Source organism: Lichenostomus cassidix, chromosome 2 (genome assembly GCF_008360975.1).
Source record: "Lichenostomus cassidix isolate B80296 chromosome 2, HeHo_3.0, whole genome shotgun sequence".
NCBI lineage: Eukaryota > Metazoa > Chordata > Aves > Passeriformes > Meliphagidae > Lichenostomus > Lichenostomus cassidix.
Window position 1 is genome coordinate 120284611 of NC_139482.1, and position 19827 is coordinate 120304437.

Below are 19827 nucleotides of genomic sequence, written 5' to 3' on the forward strand. Positions count from 1 at the left end.
CGCCCGGAGCGGTGCATGCTGGGGCGCGTAGTTCCGGGGGCAGTCTGCAGCCCCGCCATGTTAGGTGCTGCGAGTCTCGGTCGACACCAGCTGAACCTGAGCGAGCGTGTGCCCTGGTGGCCAGGAAGGCCAGTGGCATTCTGGGTTGTGTCCAGAATAGTGTGGCCAGCAGGACCGGGGCAGTGATCGTCTCCTGTGCTCAGCACTGGTGAGGCTGCACCTCGAGTCCTGTGTTCAGTTCTGGGCCTCTCGGTCACTTAACGACATCGAGGCGCTGGAGGGTGTGCAGAGTAGGGTAATGAAGTTGGTAAAGGTTCTGGAGAACGAATCTAGTGAGGAGCAGCTGAGGGAGCTGGGGTAGTTTAGCCTGGAAAACAGAAGGCTGAATGAAAACCTTATGGCTTTCTACTACTACCTGAAAGGATGTTTAATAGGTGGGGTTGGCCTCTTCTCCCAGGCAGCTGGTGAGAGGACACGAGGCAATGGCCTGATGCCATGCCAGGGAGCTTCAGGTTGGACACCAGGAAGAATTTCTTCCCAGAAGGGATGCTTAGACATTGGAATGGACTGCCGAGAGAGGTGTGGAGTCACCATCTCTCGGGGTGCTGAAGGAAGGATTGGCTGCGGCAGTTGGCGGCACGGTGTGTCTGACGCGGTGGCGTTGGGCCATGGGCTGGGCCATGGGTTGGGCCATGGGCTGGGCCATGGGCTGGGCCATGGGCTGGGCCATGGGCTGGGCCATGGGTTGGGCCATGGGCTGGGCCATGGGCTGGGCTCGGCCATCTCAGAGGTTTTCCAGCCCGAAGGATTCTGGCATTCCGTGGCTGGGCGGCGCTCGGGAGATGCTGGCACTCCCGGCAGCCTGGCGGGGGCGCTGCGGAGCCGGCCGGACCCTTCCCGCGGGCGGAACCAAAGCGCGGCGCGGCGGCGGCGCGGCGGGGGCTGCCGGTGCGGCACCGCCCGTGGTGTCCCCGGTGCGGCCGCGGCCCCGCCATGCTGCCGCTGCTGCTGCTCCGGGCCGCCGCCGCCCCCGCCGCCTCCGCCGCCTGCCGCCGCGCCTCCGCCGCCTGCCGCCGCGCCTCCGCCTCCGCATGGCTGCGGGGCGCCGCGCCCCAGGCCTGCCGCCACCGGGCCGCCCTGTTCGCTGCCGCCGCGAGGCCCCAGCAGGTTGTGTGGGGGGCTGCGGGACTGTGTGTGGGAGAGGGGTCAGTGTTCCCGTTCCCCGCGGGAAGGGCGGCGGCCCGGGGATTCGCGGTTTTGCCCTTGGGGGATTTGGAGGAGGAAAGCGGGGTTGTCCCCGGGGCGTACCTCTTCTAATAGGCTCAGGTGAGACCCCGCTTGGAGTGCTGCGCCCAGCTCTGCGGCCCCCAGCACGGGGGCGGCTCCAAAGGAAGCCACCAAGGTGATTGGAGGGATGTAGCACCTCTCCTACCGTGAAAGGCTGAGGGAATTGGGTTTGTAAGCCTGGAGAAGGCTTCGGGGTCACCTGATTGTGGGCTCCCAGTACCTGAAAAGAGTCTACAAGAAAGTCGGAAAGGGGAGTGAAGTGCCAGGACGAGGGGGAATGGATTCAAACTGGCAGCTTTAGCTAATCTAAAGGAAGCCATTTAGCTAATCTCAGCCATGAGGTAAAAAATTCTTTATTGTGAGGGTGGTGAGGCACCAGAGCAGGTTGCCCGAGAAGCTGTGGATGCCTCAACCCTCGAGATGTTTAAGGCTGGGCTGGATGGAGCTTGGAGCAAACTGGTATAGTGGAAGGTGTCACTGCCCACAACAGAGCTGTTGGAGCTGGATGATCTCTAAGGTCTGGTTCAGCCCTGGCCATTCTATGATTCTATGATCAAGCAGAGATGTGATGAGCACAGGTGCTGTAAATGTCTCCCTGCAAAGCTGTGTATAAATTGATTGATGCCTAAATTCTCAGTATTGGGTCTGCAGACATTTAATGCTGGTTTGGGATATTTACATGGAATATTATTAAAACGGTCAGGCAGTATATTAATTTGAGTTTCTGGCATGCTTTGGAGCATAACCTAAGTTTAATCCCTATTTTAAAATGGTGGGAATGGTTTCAGGGCAAGGAGAAACTTTGTGTGAGTATGTACGTGTATGTGTATATGTATATGGATGGATAAGAAGATATAAGATGTAGCACTGATGTTACTTAGTCATGAATTGGTTTCATCTTTCAGGTTACATCTTTTCAAGGAGTAGCTCTTCGCAGTCTCAGCACATCCTCCCCTCATGATCATCCAGAACATGGAAGATTAGTTTATAAAGGAAATTTGGCAAAGACAGTGTTAGGTATGTGACTTGAAGTGGTTTATATTGCCTTTTTTTGTTTTTGTTAACAGTGTTTAGTAACTTTAAAAGGGAACAGTAAAAGTGAGTGTTCTCCTTTCCAAGTTTGCCAAAATTTCAATTTTCTGTACAACAAAACAAACAAAGTGGTAGTGCTTATTTTCTGCTTCTGTGCTTGTGTGTGCAGGGAGCTCTGTTCGTCTCTGTAACCCCTCAGCCTTCGTTAGCTTCTCTTGCAGCCCTTGGGGTGTTTTAGCCAACTCAGTAAGCAACAAAGATGAGCTGGAACTGCTGTTTACATTCTGTGTGCTTTGAAGTGTTCTTGAAATGCTTCCCAGGTAGACAGTTATTATTATGGTCTGTCTGTCATGAGACTTCGTTGATCTTGCTTTGACCATTTAATGTTACAAAGACACAGTGAAAAATAAAGCCACTGGATGTTTTGTAATACATGTCTTTGAAATGCATCCTAACATACTTATTTGTCACAGCATCTTGGGCTCGTGATTCTCACAGTGGCTTAAGGACTGTGGGTGGTCCACAATAGCACTGGCTACTGTCTTTCAAGCCACATGCAAGATGGGTCTGGAGTACTTGTTATTATTTAATAACCCAGGGTTTATGCATGGTGAGAAACCAAACTGACTTCTTTGTAATGCACACTGAATGTCAACATTAATTGTTGATGAAGGGAGAATTTCCCTGTATGCCATATCTTCAATGAGCACCATTGCATATGTCCATGGCTGGAGTCAAGTCTTGTTAGAAATCAGTTTTCCTGCTTGGGAAGTAAAAACTTCATAGGTGTGCATAACAGCTGAGTTAGTTGAGTGCATCTAATAGAAATAGAGCCAGCTATCAGCTTTGATAAAACCAACATAAACATACAAACAAATCAGAACAGTGGCAACAAGACAGGGTAGAGCTTTCAGCGGTGTCTCTGTGAACTCAAAAAAAAAAGGGGGAAGGATTTTCAGTAACTTCATCAGTACAAGTAAGGGCATTGTTATATGATAGAAGAATATATGTAATTGTAGAGAAAATTTTATTCATAAGAGTTAACCTTAATTTTCTTTGTGTTGTATTTTATGTAGGTGTGAGGTTTTTCTCTTACTCCACCAGCATATTCAACCTGTTCATGATGCCCTACATCATGCTCAAGAGCGGTATTGGAGTGGAAAGTCTGCTCGTCCAAGCTGCCTTTTATGGGTTGATCGGGTTTTTCACATTTGTAACTCCGGTTACTTTGCATATCCTTACAAAAGGTTACGTGATCAGACTCTATTATAAAGATGAAGTGGACACCTATACAGCCATTACCTATAATGCCATCTTGGCAGAAAAAGCAACTGTTTTCCATCAGAAAGATGTAAAGATTCCAGACATCACCAAGATGTTTACAACATTTTATGCTAAAACAAAATCAATGCTTGTTAATCCTACGCTTTTCCCAAATCCTCAGGATTATAACCATCTCATGGGCTATGACAAATCCTCATTTTTTAAATTTGAGGAATTAGAGAAAGTAAAGGAAGCTGATGAGAGGAAATAATTTGAAGATAATGTCAGTGTCATTGTCCATAATGCAGTACTATGTCTGCGAAAGAATGTAAAAATCTATTACACTTGCTTAAGTATCAGGTAGCTGGAGTTTTCCATATGCATTTTGGAATGTATAAAAAGAGACACTTTTTAAAAATATTTTAAACAATGTGAAGATTTCTTTAGAGTTCAAGACATAAAATACAGTAAAAAAAGAAAATGCTTAGACCCGTCTTGTGCTTGTTTATTCTTGGTTTGATTTTTATTGTTAGCTCTCCAGAGAACTGTAAAATTCATGAGCTGTGTGGCAATCTCACCATCTCCGTGTCAAAAAAAGCCATTCATAATAGACAAATCATTAACACTCATTACATATCAAGTATGTAGTTAAGCTGTTAAGCCTTAAATATTAATTGTACTTAATCAAAAAATACTGGGCTTTTTTGTCACTGCTGGTGGTGGTATAAAAGGAGTGAACATGGCTTTCCCTTCCCTTTGTGAGACCATCTGTATCCAGGAGAAGTCTTTGGAAAGCAGGTATTCTTGTGAATTCCTCCTACAACCTGCTCCCAGGGGAGAGGACATCATGGGGAGAGTGGCTGTGTTGCAGTAATCTCTAGCTACTCAAAGCAACTCTCAGGTTTCTTAAACTAAAGTCTCTCTCTGAGCAACCCTGTCCCCAAAGGTGGAGAGCAAAAGCCTCTCTTCTTGGGCAGGGGAAAGCACTGTGGCATAAGATTTGCTCTGTGAACATCCCACTGACAACAGGTGCTGTATTTGAATCAACTTACAGAAAATTCTATCAGCTAGTGTTTAAAATGCAATCTGTCAGCATTTATGTAAGATGGGGAAGAAATTGTGCCTTTAGAAAACATACCTCTTGATTTTCAGCAGTGCAAAGAAAGTCACCTCTCACTCAAAAGGGGTTCAGGTCTTTTTGCGGTACTACGCTGGTTCTTCTCTCTTGATTATGTAGAGGTTGGATTTAAATTTTTTAGCCCGAGGCACATAAACTGACAGGTACTTGTTTTCAGAGAATAAAGGGCCTAAATATTTCAAGACATAATTTTGGGGTTTTTTTAAAATTAATTTTAAAGTTAATCCTTATGTATTAGCAGTGCCTTTTATAATAAAATCTAATGCTTACTGCCAGTCATCCTGATCTGGCAAATAAAAAGTTATTATAGCTAACTTTCAAGATGTTTCCAAAGTTCTGGATGAAAAACTGTATTTAAGAGTCTAAATGTCTTCCAACACTACTACTTCCATTTCTTTTTGTAGGATGACACTGCAGATGATACTAAACCAGTGGGTTTGAATGTTGTTTTTCTGCCCTCAATGTACTTGCCGAGTAATTAAAAAGCAAGTCATCCCATCTCAGTATTTTTGAGGCAGGACTTTTGTGTTGGCACAGCTATAATTTTGAAAGCGTGATTGAGTCTTGTTAGGCCAGTATCATTCCATAGGTAGCAATAATATGAAATTTTCATAAATTATATTGAACATTTGAGGTTCAAATTATATTGAACCTCAAAGCTGTTCTGATCACCTGATTGTACTACTTGTCATCATTGAAATTGTTTTACATCTAGTTAAAAGTAATCTTTCCGTGTCTGATGCATTCACTCACTTCTTTTGGTGCTTGCATTGAAAGGTGAAGTCAACTTGATCTTCCAATGCCAAATACAGGGAGAACAGGAAATAAGAGTTTGCCGGAGAAGGTAAAGGAAAGGCACCTGTGTTGGTTTTGCTTAGCGCAGAACATCAACAAGATATCTTTAGCATCTAAGAGAAATTTAAACCCTTCAAAAGCTGTTGTGGTAGGCCTGAAGAAGTGTCTGAAGGGTTCATGAGTTAGTTTTGCTTAGCCCAGTTTTTGTTAGTGGGTGGGGTGTGGCACAAAGATGGCTCCTGTGTGTTCTGTCTGAATGTTCTGGAAGTTTTTCACCATGTCCAGTAGAGCCAATCTCTGATGGCTCTGAAGATGGACATGCTGCTGGCCTAAGTCTGGGCCAGTTAGAGATGTTAGTTATGCCTGTGTGAAAACATATTTAAGAAGAAATCAAAACAAAGTAGTCACACACTTCTTTTTAGTTTGAGGAGGAAGAGGAGTTGAAAGTATGTGAGGGGAAAACGGCATGGAGACACCAAGGTCAGTGGAGCAGGTGGGGGAGGAGGTGCTCCAGGCGCCAGAGCTGAAAACCCTCTGCTAGCTGTGGTGAAGACCATGGGGGGAGCAGGTTGTCCCCCTGCACCCCTGGGGGTGCAGAAATCCACCCACAGCCCGTGGGGAGGTGCCCATGCCAGAGGAGCAGATGGATGCCTGGAGGAAGCTGCGATCCAGTGGGAGTCTCATAGAGAGAAAAGGCCTCTATGCTATGGACAAAGAGACTCATGTTGCAGCAGAATTCGGGCAGGATGTTGCTCGTGAGATTGGACCCACGCCAAAGAAGTTCCCAGAGGACTGTCTCTCGTGGGAGCGACCCCATGGCTAAGTAGAGGACCCCTCTCCCTGACGGAGAACAAACCCCTTACCGTGCCCCCTGCCGGTGCTGTTGATTGGAAAGAGGGAGTGAGGAGTGAGCAGAGACACAGAGTCTCAAGAGGGAGGGGAGTGAGGGGTGAGCAGAGACACAGTGTCTCAAGAGGGAGGGGGGTGAGTGGAGAAACAGTGTTTGTAGCGGAAGAAATTTTGATGATGGATTGACTAAGAAACCCCCATACCCTGCCCCCACAAGCTGTTGGTCGGAAGGACGGAGGGGGGTGAATGAAGAAATGGTGTCTTAAGAGCATATTTTTACTTCTCATTTATCCTCCAACTCTGTTAGGTTAATAAATTACTTTGCAACTTTAAGTGTTCAGCCTGTTTTTCCCTTACAGTGCGACCTCTCACGGTAGCTTATCTCAGCTCATGAGGCCTGTGTGTATGTGATGTGTTAAGTCTTTTCTGCACAGCTGCAGCAGGAGAGAGAACAGAGAGGGCAGGTATCATAGGTGCCTGGCACTTGGCCAGGGTCAAGCCACAACCACCCCAAATATCAGTTTCCCCATCTTTTTCTTCTCACTGCAAAATATTTTTGTTTCTAAATTTGAGATCTGGCCAATTCAGAAGTAAGCAGCAAGAGTAAGATATCTCCATCCCAATGGCTAAGTTTCTGCCTGTGGAAGATAAATATTTCTTCCGCTTATGTTCTGGTTGCAAAATGCAAGTTAAGCTAGTAGGTGGCTTTCTGACACACAGATGATTAAATATAATATTAAAGAATCTAGAATTCTGCCAGAAGACAGATGATGATTCTGGCTGTGATGCAGTCTCAGAAAAAATATTTAGTACTTCCAATGTGCAACTTGAAAACAATAGTACTTTTATTATATTAAGAAAAGAGAAGACCAGACTTACAGAAGATGCTAAATATTCTGCCTGCTTCTACCTTATTTAGATTGTGCTACATTTAGATTGTAGATTCTTATTTAGAATCATAGAACCATTTAGGTTGGAAAAGACCTCTAAGATCATTGACTCTGACTATTAACCCAGCACTGCCAAGACCACCACTAAACCATGTCCCTAAGTGCCACATCTATGCGTCTTTTAAATATCTCCTGGCATGATGACTCAATCACTTCCCTGGGAAGCCTGTTGCAATGTTCAACAACCCTTTCAGTGAAGAAATTTTCCCTAATATTGTCTAAACATCCCCTGGTGCTACTTGAGGCTGTTTCTTCTTGTCATATTGCTTGTTACTTGCGAGAAGAGAATGACCCCCATGTGGCTACAGCCTTTTTTCAGGCAGTTGTAGAGAGTGATAAGGTCACCCCTGAGCATCCTTTTCTCCAGGCTAAACAGCCCCAGTTCCCTGAGCTGTGCCTCATAAGACTCATACTCCACACCCTTCACCAGCTTCATTGTCCTTCTCTGCATGCACTCAACACCTTAATGTCTTTTGTGTAGTGAGAGGCCCAAAAATGGGATTTGAGAATGCTTTGCACAGGATTTGAGAATGCTTGCACATATGTGACTGGTTTAGATCCCTGGAGTTGTTAAAATCAAAATAAAGGAAGGGCGCTGTAATCCAAAAAGATTCAAGATGTGTTTCTGCTTTGCTCTGGGTTCTGAGCAGTCTGTCTTAATAAAGATATTTTGTAGTGCATTGAGTGCATTTCCAAGTGGGAAGCTCTGAAATGCTTGGTGTCCTTCTAAGGTAGAAAACATATGTAAACCAGAACAGGCCCTCTTGCTACCAACAAATCCTGCAAGAGAATCAACTGTGGTGTAAGTGTTTCAATAAACAAATTACTACCAGGTGATTCCCAGAGTCTGTTAGCTCCATGTCTATTTAGCAACCCTATTAATATGTGAACCACTATTTTGTTCTAGTGGATTTTTCTTCAGTTTTAGACACTTGGTTAAAACTGGTACAAATTGCAGAAGTATTACTACTTGCTAACATTTTCATTGCTGGAAGTTGCTGAAATTGCTTTGGGTGTAGGTACCTTGCATGTGATATGGAAGAAACAATTTATGAGATCTAGAGAATGTGCTTGTACACATTGGGGTTCTGAAGGAAATACTGATGTAGAAGCCCAGTTTTCTAAAATCAGTGATTTTCAAGCTGTCTTATTTGCAAGGCAACAGTTAAGATGAAGGCTGCCAGCTCCTGCAGCCTTTTCAGGACCAGCCAATCACGTGTTCATGGCAGCTTGGTCTCACATCTCACCCTGGTAGCAGTTTCACTTGATCTGGTGTGAAGAGCAGGAAGGTACCAACGTGTATCAGGAACAGTGTGGCCAGCAGGACTAGGGCAGTGATTGCCCCCCTTTACTCAGCACTGGTGAGCCCACACCACATGTTCTGTGTTCAGTTCTGGGCCCCTCAATTTACAGAGGACATTGAGGTGCTAGAGCATGTCCAGAGAAGAGCAATGAAGATGGTGAAGGGTCTAGAGGGTAAATCCTGTGAGGAGCAACTGAGGGAGCTGGGATTGTTTAGCCCAGAGGAAGGGAGGTGCAGGAGAGTGCCTTATCACTCTCTACAGCTACCTGAGAGGAGATTGTAGCCAGATGGGGGTCACTGATCTCCCAGGCAACCAGTGGCAGGATGAGAGGAAATGGCCTCAAGCTGCTCCAGGGGAGGTTCAGGTTGGACATCAGGAGGAATTTCTTCACTGAAAGGGCAATTAGACGTTGGAATGGACTACCCAGGAAAGTGGTGGAGTCACTGTCCCTGAAGGTGTTCAAGGAGAGATTAGATGTGGCACTCAGTGCCCTGGTCTGCTTGACACAGTGGTGTTTGGCCACAGGTTGGACTTGGTGATTTCAGAGGCCTTTTCCAACCTAGTTAGTTCTGCGATTCTGTATGAAATGCCTGAAGCCTCCTTCCTAGGCACATTCTTCCTATCCCCTTCCAGCCTTAAATGCTTCCACAAAAGATAGATGACTGGGTTTTCTCTTTTTTTTTTTTCTTTTTCCCTTTGAAGAACAGTCATGTTATATGTAAATTTTTCTTTTCAGTCTTTGACTACATGCTGGTTTTTTGCTGGTGACCCTCTCCCTTTTCTCAAGTTTTTTGCTTTGTCCACATTATTATTCATTAGTCCCTATCTGTTCTTAATTATAAAGTACAAAGCTCCTTGTCATTTTTAAAAGTTATTTTTTAAATTAAATTATCCTTCAACCCTCATCCTTTTCTTGCAAATGTAAAAATTTGTGATGAGAAAATCATCCCCTTTTGATACTTCAAAGAGAAATCTTTAAAGCTCTGAAGTACTTCACACTCTTAGCCACTCTCTGTAGGATTAAAAGGTAACTAATTTGACTGGATCTTGCTTTATTACAAACCAAAGTCATCTGGCAAAGATGAAGAAAAGCTGTAAATTTTTGCATGGCTCTGTGAGGGCCTAATTTAGGTGATGGAAACTTCATGAAAATCTCTTTGTGCTCTAAAAATTAAGAGCAGACATGTGGATTATTACAATTGCTCAGTACAAATTAATAGGTGGAAACTTGGTAAGCTGCTGTAATTTGGTTGCTCTGGAGTTCTGTGGCCATACCACAAATTTCTTCATGCCTCATACCATGGATTTCTTCATGCCCCTGTGTACAGCATAGCTTGCTGCAGCCTGACTGAGAAATGGGACAAGTGTGCTAGCTAGGAGTTGGATCCACTATAATGAGATTATCCCAGAGCTGTACAGACCTCAGCAAGCAGCTATTTTAAGCAGGGAATAACAGAGAACAAGAGCAAACAGCCGCGAAACATGTCCAGCTGTCTCCATTTCTAGAATTCCAGGGTGAACAGTGTTGCTGTGGTGTGCTTACCGTGAGCCTCAGGTAGGACACATCCCTTTCTTCTCCCTTCACCCTCTGCTTTCTCTTCTTTTTGACAATTTTAATAGTTTAATTAAGACTTTAGAGCGTAACTGTAAGTTTTAATCCTAAACTTGGCTTGCAGAGAATAAACCATAAGCCTACTGGCAAGAGGCATGGAGTTATTTCCAACATAATTGTTTCCACAGGAAAACCATACCACCTGGTATGTATTTGCTTCATTTTAATAGTCTCCAGTGGTTTAATGTGATATATTCAAATCAAACCACTAAGCCAAAGTTCATACAGCATTTAACAAAATATATCCAGGATAATGCACAGCACTTTTTCTATATTTCAACAGCTCTCTCATTTTTTACTTGAATGCTACCAACTCACTGCTGGATATGTGCCAGCACACTGCTCTTGGATTGGACTCCCCTGGCACTCTCAAGCACTTCATCAGCTGCATGTAGAGGAAATGAATCATGTACCTCTTTCTTGTATCCCTGGGCATGACTTTCTACTTTCAATATAAACATTGTCAAAGATAGGGTGAGGGGATTTGAGAAGAGAGTCTACGGCTTTTTATCCACCATGCAGATAGTTGAGTGCATTTTTATTTTGTGAATGCAGTCTTATGCCTCATATGGAGGCCCTTTATGTTGGAGTGCCTTCAATATCAACCCTAAACCCAGAATCAGATGGAATAAATGTGATGTAAAACTATTTACTTCAAAAACTCACAAATTATCCTGCAAGGAAAATTATTACTGCCTCTTTCTTTATTGAATAAATGTGGTATAGTTTTCCACTAAAGTGAAATTTTGTTACATGCTGAGAACTAGGATGTAATCTTTAATTCTGTCTGACTAACACTTTGAAATCGAGTACTTTCCTCTGCTACACTGGTGTACTGTTATTTATTTTTCTATGATGGGATATGATGATCATGTATGTTGTAAATCTTTCCTGAGGGAGATTTCAGTGATTTATAAGTGCTTATCTGGTCAACATACTAATCTGCAGCCAACAATCCAAATACAAAGTGATTATTTTGAAAAGCAATCACAAGTATGTTAAGCTCTTTTTAGATGCATTGAGAAAGAAGATAAAAATATAATGAATTATTTTAAGGATTTTAATCAGAAATCAGTGAGGAGGCTTTGAATAAACTTCCATTCTCAGCATCTCAGATGTAAAGAAATTAAAAGTCATAGGTATGACGTCTTAAATTCTTTAGACCTGGATTTATGTACTGTTAATTGGTATGAGTGTTGGTTCCTACTGAATATACTTGCAAAGAATTTTGAAATAAATGAAGTAAATTGTGACAAAACCTCAGTGAAGTAATATTATTGTGTAGTTCTTTCCACTTCTCTTTCTTTTTCACCTTCCTTCTGGATCAGAATATATGAGAAAAAGATTATAGTAAAGAAAGAGGATTTGGTAAAATTAAAGTATATAGAACTTTATAATCTTCTGCAGTGATCTTCATACTGACTTGAAAGGAACAGAACAGACTCTTCATATCACTAGTGCCCAAGTTTGGGACTTCAGTGATCATCACAAGAGGTCACTTCTGTGAATAGCATCTATGTGGGCATCAAAAGCCACAAGCATGTAAAACTGAATTTACTTAAAATATTTTAAAATTATTTAGGTTATTTTGATTTAACAACCATTTGACCAAACACAGTGGTCAAGGTTGTGTGTTTTATAATCATGGTCATAGAGAATATTTTAGCTGTGACACAGTAGCACTTATTGTTTTCCCATTTAGCCAGCCAGATCCTTTTAAAATTGAGCTTTCTTATGCTGACTGTTTTAAAGCATTGGAATAGTCTTGACTTGAGAAATAGAAGTGCAATCAGGAAAGAGAAGGAGGTTTCTGCATGTGTCTGTCTGAACCACCAGGGGGGAGCCATTCCTCATCTATGACTTTTCTTCAGGGATTGTCAGAAAAAAAACACCTCTGCCTGATCTAGGTCTAGAAAGTCAGCTCGGCAGAGAGCTTGTCTTCCTTTATATTGAGAGAGCTTTTATGTAAAATCTTGTCAATCTGCAGTGCTCTTTCCACTCTGCCCGTGAGTGCATCAGCCACCCAACGCACAGGGCAGTGACACCAGACCAAGTCTGGCCACAGAGGGACACACGCTCAGCTGGGAAATGCTGTGTATCAGTGGGGTATGGTCAGTGCCATCTCCTGCCCACTTCAGACTGACCTGTGACTTGTGCTAAACCTATTAGACTGACACAAGACTCAGCAGAGAGCCTGGCTTGGCTTCTCACTGATTAAACTTCACACAACTGGTCATGGCTTTGTGGTTGAAAGGAATATTTTTTTGGCGGTATGTGCAAAAGGTAGCTCTTTAGTAGCTGCTTCATTGCTCCTTTGTGGCTGTCTTACTGCTCCATTTCTTTTTTCAACTATTACAGCCTTCCTGGTGTATTTCAATTTCACTGCATGTTTTACTATTTCTAAGCAAAATTTGTCAGTCTTTAAACAGAACTGTGTTATTGCTATGCTCACAAAGGACTTATATTTTTCATTAGCATCCTGTTAAACAACAGCAAAAATCTGTGCATAATGTGTGTACTGTGGAGGTCTGTCAGGAAAGTTATATAATTTTGAATTCCCACTTAAAAGCCAAATGCTAGAAATTTTCTAAAATTTTGAACTCTGTCAGACCAGTGGGACTCTTCTTGTGGTCTATAGAAAGATTTGGAAATACTGAAGAGAATTCTCTAGCCACATTTAATTTTCAAATTTTTAATAATATTTTATGAATTATTACATGTAGTAGCTCATTATTTGGTAGTTCCAGGCACTTTTGATTGAATTTTCACCTTCCTGAACTAATCTAGGAACTTCCCTATCTCTGGGCACAATCACTCATGGTTTTGTGCATGCTGTTATTCCTACATTATCTTTTGTGTTACCTGTTCAGACTTTTAAAAAGCAATTTCTTAATCTTTTGCTACTTTACCTTTGTAACATATAAAATATTACCCTGTTATGCATAGAATTTGTGAGAATAAAAACTTTCAGGCACTGTGATGGGGAATGGGAAGGTTCAGAACAATTGATTAAGTTACACTTGTAATTTTTATTGAGTTTCCTGCTCAGCACAAACCCAAATACCTGCCTATTTTATGTACTGCTTCTTTTTCTTTTTTTATTTTTTAAAAGAGTTTCAGATCTAAGAGAAATCAGTAGACATATAGACAAACTAAGAAGGTAACTTGTGTGAAAATAATTTGCTTAATTTCTGTCAGTCACTTCTCCATTAAATTCAGTAGATTTCCATATTTTTTTATAGCGAGAAAAAAATTTAGTTGTGTTTCCTGTCAGGTGGTGGTTGTGCTCTCTTGAATGAGGCATTAGGCTTAATTTGATCTGTTTCTGTACTGGGACTAGCACTACTGCTGGGTTTGTGCAATAAGAGCTGGTCCCATTCAGTCCACAGAACTGATACAGCAGGTAAAGGCAAATATGTTATTCTTTGAGTAATGCACTAACAGACAGAAGTAGGGACATGTACCTAATATCAAAAGTGCTATAAGAGGCTTTTGTTTTGGTGTTTCAAACTTGAGTATCAATATCTGTGACCTGGAGTGTTTTCAGCTTCCCAAGATAAAATCAGCTTGTAAGCTGCCTTCAGCTGTGACTTCTGTGTTGTTACAGAAACATGCCAGTCAAAACTGGACAGCCTTGGGCAGTAATTGACTCATGTTTGGTGTCCCCCTGGCCACAGGCCTGTGTGTGGCTCTGTGCTCTGGGCAAACCATACAGTGCTGTTTCTCCAGCAGAGACTGTGGGGAAGAATCTGGGAGAACGTGGCAGAGAGACCCTGGGAGGCCAATGTGGGAATTATCAGTTGTAATGTTATTGATTTTCGAGTTTGTTCCCACTAAGAAGTATAGCTGTGATAGATGCAGCTTTGAAGGTGGTATCTGACATCATGCAGGACAGCAGGGGTTCTACTCAATAATGTCAGTTGGTTGCATTCAACTCCTTTTGAAATACATCATCTAATTACATTCCTCCAGATTTCTGGTGTGTTCTTAAAACACAGTGAACTTTGTAAGGAATTTATAATAAAAACATGAGAGAGTTACTGACTAACATGAGAGAGTTACTGACTACCATAAAAATTAAAGAATGGTCTTGGTTTTCATCAATTGTGGATTTTTCTCTTTAATATGTACAGGAAACTCTGTGTTTGAAATTACGCCTTTAAAAATGTTGCACATGATGAGTCAACTAAACTTGCTTCTGGTAGTCATAACGTCATTTCACTTCCGCATTTCACACACTTTTCTCTTTCATTTTTCACTCGTGGTTTGAGCTGCATTGTCTGGGGAAAATGTAACAACAAAAGCAGAAATTCTTTTTCTTGACAAAATTTAGTTTGATGATAACTGACAGTGCTGCTGTAGGATTAACTAAGATTGCAGAGAATTTGATAAACAACAGAACTTTCCCTGAAGACATGTGACTGATGATGACTGCGCTGAATTTTGTTCCTCTTTCCCTAAAACGAAGTTTTATACCATCGAATACTGAGCAAAAGAAAGTAACTATGTTTGGCCTCCTCTTTTTCATTTTATTCACCCCAGGAATCAGTGAATTTGTTTGTACATCATCAGATCTTGAAATGTCATATACTTTTTGTGGTAAGTGAAAAACAGGTAATTCTTTTGTTAAATTTGCATGATAATTACTGTAGTCTGAGGGATGGTGAATTTTCTTTCAAATTTGTTTCTTTGATGAATACAGAAAAATAAAAAGAAGTGTATTTCTCTTATTAGTTACCCTATTATAAGAATTTTACTTCACAGATGTAAATATTACCACAATGCTGGTTCCAGCAGTTAGGAGAGAAAGAATTTTATTCTCAAGTGAAGTAGGCACATTTTGGTTCAGGAAATATTAGAAGATAATGGATTTAAACTTGTTTTGCAAGTACTCTGTTGTATAAATTATGCCTATTGAATCAACTAGTGTGTTACAATGAAAAGCTTGAAGTATGTGAAAGAAAAGAGGGAATGTGATATTCTGTCAGGCTGGGGTACCAGTCAGGCTCTGGGACAGCACAATGTGTCCCTTCTTGCCGTGTCTGTGTCATGGGCTGATATTTGTGTGTTTTAAAAATCCTAGGTGAGTCACTAACAGAGCAAATCTACTCAAAAGTTCATTTACATTATCCTGGAAAATATGCTGGTACATTAAAAATATTTTTAGCTGTTGTCAGCATTATTAGCGTAAGTAGGAATATTTTTATCAGAAGACCATGCTGACTTAATGCTAATAAAAAGTTTGTATATATTCAAAAGAGAAATAAAGGTACTTTTGTCTCTGTTTTTTGTGTGTAAAGTATAATCAACCAAAACTTGAGTTCTCTTCTTACTTAAAGAAATATGATACCAGTTTTGCCCTCTCAATGTAAAAAATATTAATAATATAAAACACATATTTACTATTTAGTACATATATTAGATAATTTTATACTATATACCTTATATTAATACATTTAAAATATATATGTGGTTTTTGTGTATTAAACTGTATATTCTTATTATTTTTCTGGAGAAACCTATTCACACTATCAATGTGAAATACTTTTTTTCTGTAGATTGTGCAGCTCATGTTTTCGTATTTAATCTGACACCTTGCAGCACAATGATCAACTCTGACTGGAATGCTACTCTTACCTGGATTCCAAGTGAGTCTCTCTTAACTAGACAATTATATTCTGGAAATGCTGAAAAATCAAATACAACTGAAAAACTGACACTGCATCCTAAATGCCAAATGATTTAGGAAATCCCTTTCTGTGATTAATAATGGAATGGATAAACTATAGCGATGAACAGAAATGATGACTTGTGAAAATGTGTTTGAGTTTTACTTGGAGCAGTTACCAGAGCACATGGACTGTCACTGTACATGCAAATCTGAGACAGTTTAGGTGTATGTGCAATTTGCTCTCCTGGCCTGGAGAAGATCCAAGTCTTTTAAAGGAGAGAGAGTATCATCAGGCCATCCAAGTATGGCAGGACTTTTACAAAGAGTAGGCATGTTCCAGAAGCTGGAAATGGTACAGGATTTTGTGTGCAAACCCAACAGTAATCTTTAAACACAGCTTTAAGCTGACAAGTTCAGCTAATGAAATGTTTATGAATGCCTGTATCATAAACATCACCTTCTGAACTAGGTTTGCTTCCCTAGAAAGACATCTTTATGATGGCTAGCAGCATTCAGGATAGTTTGCAACACCTGCTTAAAACCAAGGTCTTCATCTGAACATTTATTTAAGTTAGCTGTGGAGCTGAATGAGCTCTGTTTTCTTTACTGAAAAAATTAAAACAGACTTTGAAATTGTTCTCCCAAATATTTTTTAAGACTGATTATTTGTTGTTGAAAACCAGCTTTTTGATTTTTTTTCCTGGAAATAGCAGTTTGCAAGATATACCTTTTTTTTTTCTTTTGGGGGGAGTCTTTCAAAAATAGTATATTTCAGCAAAACCTATTTTTCATCTAAATAGCATATCTCCATATATATTTTTTTATCCCCACCAGTTACCATTTTCCTGCTTTCCATGTTTTAATTAGGAAGTGACATCCCCTTTTTGAAGATTGTCTTCCATGTCTGGTATGATGGTGCCAGAGCATTCCACTGGAAAGAACTCCTCTGCAGCGGAGCTGACGATGAATACTCAGTGTGTGGAATGCTGAAAGGAGGTTGGTGTGAAAATACATGGTGCAATCAACCCATGCAAACAGATTTTTCTCTCTGCAATCTAGACCTTGCTTAGCAGGCAGCAGACCTTAGAGCAGGCAGCTCTCCAGTGCCAAAACCTCATTAAAGTAGAAAGTGTCCAAATTCTATGTTTTAATGTTCTTGCACTGCAGTTTCCATCTCCATAAATGAGGATACTTATATCCTTCATCTCATTATGACACTTATTATTAACTTCTCTAAAATGACATGGAAAGACTGCATTTCAATGGACTGAACAGGAAACTTGAGAGGTTCTATGGGCACTACTAATATCCAGAACAAAGTTTATGTAGATAAATGTCTGGATGGATTTTTTAAGAAATTCTCTACACCCAGGTATGATTTTTTTTTTTAATAGAGACAATCCTGTGTAGGGGGCTAACCCTACACAGCATTACCATGACACAGGCTCATATTCAGATAATTCAAGCAGGATGTTGGACTAGGCCAAAAAGACCTGTAAGGAGGTCAAAATACAGTCTGTGTGTTCCTTTCATTAAAAATCAGTACCAGCTCTTTTCAGTTACCATTCAACTGAACTACTACTACAAGTTAAATTACTGGAGTTGTCACAGTAGGCTGTGTCTGGAGGAGATGTTGCAGGAGCGCTGTGGTTCATTTCTATTTTCTAACATGGTTTCAACAAATAGTCAGAGCTCTGAGAGAAGAACCAGGTGAGGGCTTTATCAGGGAAAGAGTAAATGACATTGGCAACTGCTGCTGAGAGATATGCCATATTGCTTTGAAGTTATTTAAGCGGTCTGATTGATGGCTTTATGGTTAAGTAACCCTTTGTATTACAATTATCTCTGTTTTACAGAATCACTTGTAACAGCATTTGACATTAAAGGTTCAAGAATAAAGTTTCCAAAGGTATTTTTCAACATTTTATATAAATAAGTAATTATAGTAAAATCACATACTTACAGGTATATTTTTTTCTGAAGAGAGATGTTCACCCAAACTGTAGAAAACAAGAGGAAATGTCGTCAGAAAACTTTCTTGTAAAAGAAGTGATGATATTAAAATGGTAGCATCTCCAAAATGTTAGGTTTTCTGAGGTTATTATTCTTCTATCATTCCTTCTTTATTTTATAAAAGAAAAGACCAAAGAAATCAGTTAATGTCACCTTAATAATTCCATTTTGTTTGGTAATTACTCTCTTTCCTTTTACTTGTTAGAGTAAATAAATTTGTATTCCTTCTGCCCATTTCATTCTTTATTTTACGTTCTCTTCACATGCTGCTTTGTTACTCTCTTAAACCATTTTCAAAGATTTGCAGAGGAATAGCAATATCCAAAAAGTAAAAGCAGTGTTCTGGTGTTAAACCAGGAGCAACATCGGTCCTCAGGTTAACCCATTCCTATCCAACAACTGCCTCTTCAGCTGTCTGAGCCTTTCCAAGACCCGTGTAATCCCTATTAGTCCCTAAAAATGTCCTTAGGAGCTCCTAGTGGTCCAAAATCTCAGCACCCCCTTAAGCTCATGGGCCTTGAAGTGTTGGACTCCATCCAGCCCAACACCTCTTGTAGCCCCAGAGCTGAAAGTGGAAAGGAACATCCTCTGCCATGAGCAGTCCTCCTATAGATGAGGAACTTATGGCAGACCTGACACTTCCTAATGGAACTCTGCTAGACCAGGAAATACTGTTCCTGAGTACCCTGGTCATGAGAAGAGCATTGAGCACTATTTATTTTTATGTACTCATATATCTGACTATACCCATGATAACAGTCCCTGATAGGAATGTCTTTTTCAGTTCTAACAGAAATCACCATTCCACGCAGCTACTTAGACAAAAGCAGGCAGAATTATGCACTAATTGTCTTTTTTTTTTCTTGCTTTCTTTTCTTTAGGGCAATTATAGTGTTATTGTGCAAGGATTTTCTGATGATTCTGAGAATAATATGATCATATGCTTGAATTTCACCATGATAGTAAAACGAGATCCTTTCTGAGTGCAACAAATTTCCCAAATAATTCCAGAACATGGAAGTCACTTCTGTGAGCAACTGGAATCCAAGCTGTGAAGTAATAATAAGCAACTGAATTTCCTCAGGTAGAATACATCTTGTGCTGTCTGGAAAGCTGTATGATGTATAGCCTGACTCACTTGTAGCACAGCCATAATCAGTTGCTCAGCCAATGTGCACAAAATCTCTGGGAATCAGGCATCCTGATTAATCCACAGAATAACCCTGACTGGATGTCAGGCTGGAACTGGATTTTGGTGCTGTGCCTTGAGTTACAATAAAGTTGAGCCCTTCAGACTGATCTAAAGTAATCAAGAAGTTTTGAAGTGCAAGAATCAGAAGTTAATCAGAACTTGATTTAAAATAACACAGCAATTGAATTTGAGTATCCTGCTGTGAGGTGGTGCGCTTTTTGTTTGTTTGTTTTGTTTTTTCTTTCTTTTTTCCTTTTAGCAATAAAAATTATTTGTACAATCAATTTGAGAGATGTTTTTATTCTCCCGTTATTTTCTGATGTTTCTTCAGATGTTTCATGTGGTTCTGTTCTGTTTACACCAAGCTGAAATAGAGGAGTAACAATTTGTTATGTGGTACTAGCTGATGTGAATAAAATCCAAAGTGGAACACATTTCCAGTTACACTGACATGGTACAGCTGAATTTAGCCATCCAGAGCTGCAACTGCAACCCCTTAAAACATTTTTATCTGTTGCTCAGAGTCTGAGGGGCAGAAGCTACACATGTCCTTCAGCAGGGGGATGGTTGTCACCCAGGTTGATCTATTCCTAAAAAGCATGTCTAAAGTTCTCCTGTAGCTTTTCCCCCTTGGACAGCCAACGCTGAGTACCCACCTGCCCTCTCTGCTGCTCCTCCACACCCAAGACCTTCAGTAAGACTGGTGGAGTATGAGATTTGG

The 19827-nt window shown here is 40.9% G+C and overlaps 2 protein-coding genes across 2 annotated transcripts; both read left to right on the forward strand.

Annotated features, from left to right (window-relative positions):
• The first annotated feature begins 898 nt into the window (after positions 1–898).
• TMEM70 (transmembrane protein 70) lies at positions 899–4074 on the forward strand. The gene is made up of 3 exons (XM_085053053.1): positions 899–1167; positions 2193–2304; positions 3396–4074. The coding sequence occupies exons 1-3, from the start codon at positions 994–996 to the stop codon at positions 3851–3853; spliced, it is 744 nt and encodes a 247-aa protein (XP_084909179.1). The 5' UTR covers positions 899–993; the 3' UTR covers positions 3854–4074.
• An 8838-nt stretch (positions 4075–12912) lies between these two features.
• On the forward strand, positions 12913–19390 carry LY96 (lymphocyte antigen 96). The gene is made up of 5 exons (XM_085053054.1): positions 12913–14829; positions 15789–15878; positions 16769–16897; positions 17758–17810; positions 18796–19390. Exons 1-5 carry the CDS (start codon positions 14655–14657, stop codon positions 18895–18897), a joined length of 549 nt encoding a protein of 182 aa, XP_084909180.1. The 5' UTR covers positions 12913–14654; the 3' UTR covers positions 18898–19390.
• The last annotated feature ends 437 nt before the right edge of the window (positions 19391–19827 follow it).

Bases quoted from the DNA above. Each gene is read 5' to 3' on its own strand.
- LY96 (XM_085053054.1), top strand. From the start codon at position 14,655: ATGATGACTGCGCTGAATTTTGTTCCTCTTTCCCTAAAACGAAGTTTT. The intron at 15,879-16,768 runs GTGAGTCTCTCT...TGTTTTAATTAG, and splicing joins TACTCTTACCTGGATTCCAA to GAAGTGACATCCCCTTTTTG. The intron at 17,811-18,795 runs GTATTTTTCAAC...TCTTTTCTTTAG, and splicing joins CAAGAATAAAGTTTCCAAAG to GGCAATTATAGTGTTATTGT.
- TMEM70 (XM_085053053.1), top strand. From the start codon at position 994: ATGCTGCCGCTGCTGCTGCTCCGGGCCGCCGCCGCCCCCGCCGCCTCC. The intron at 1,168-2,192 runs GTTGTGTGGGGG...TTCATCTTTCAG, and splicing joins CCGCCGCGAGGCCCCAGCAG to GTTACATCTTTTCAAGGAGT. The intron at 2,305-3,395 runs GTATGTGACTTG...TATTTTATGTAG, and splicing joins TTTGGCAAAGACAGTGTTAG to GTGTGAGGTTTTTCTCTTAC.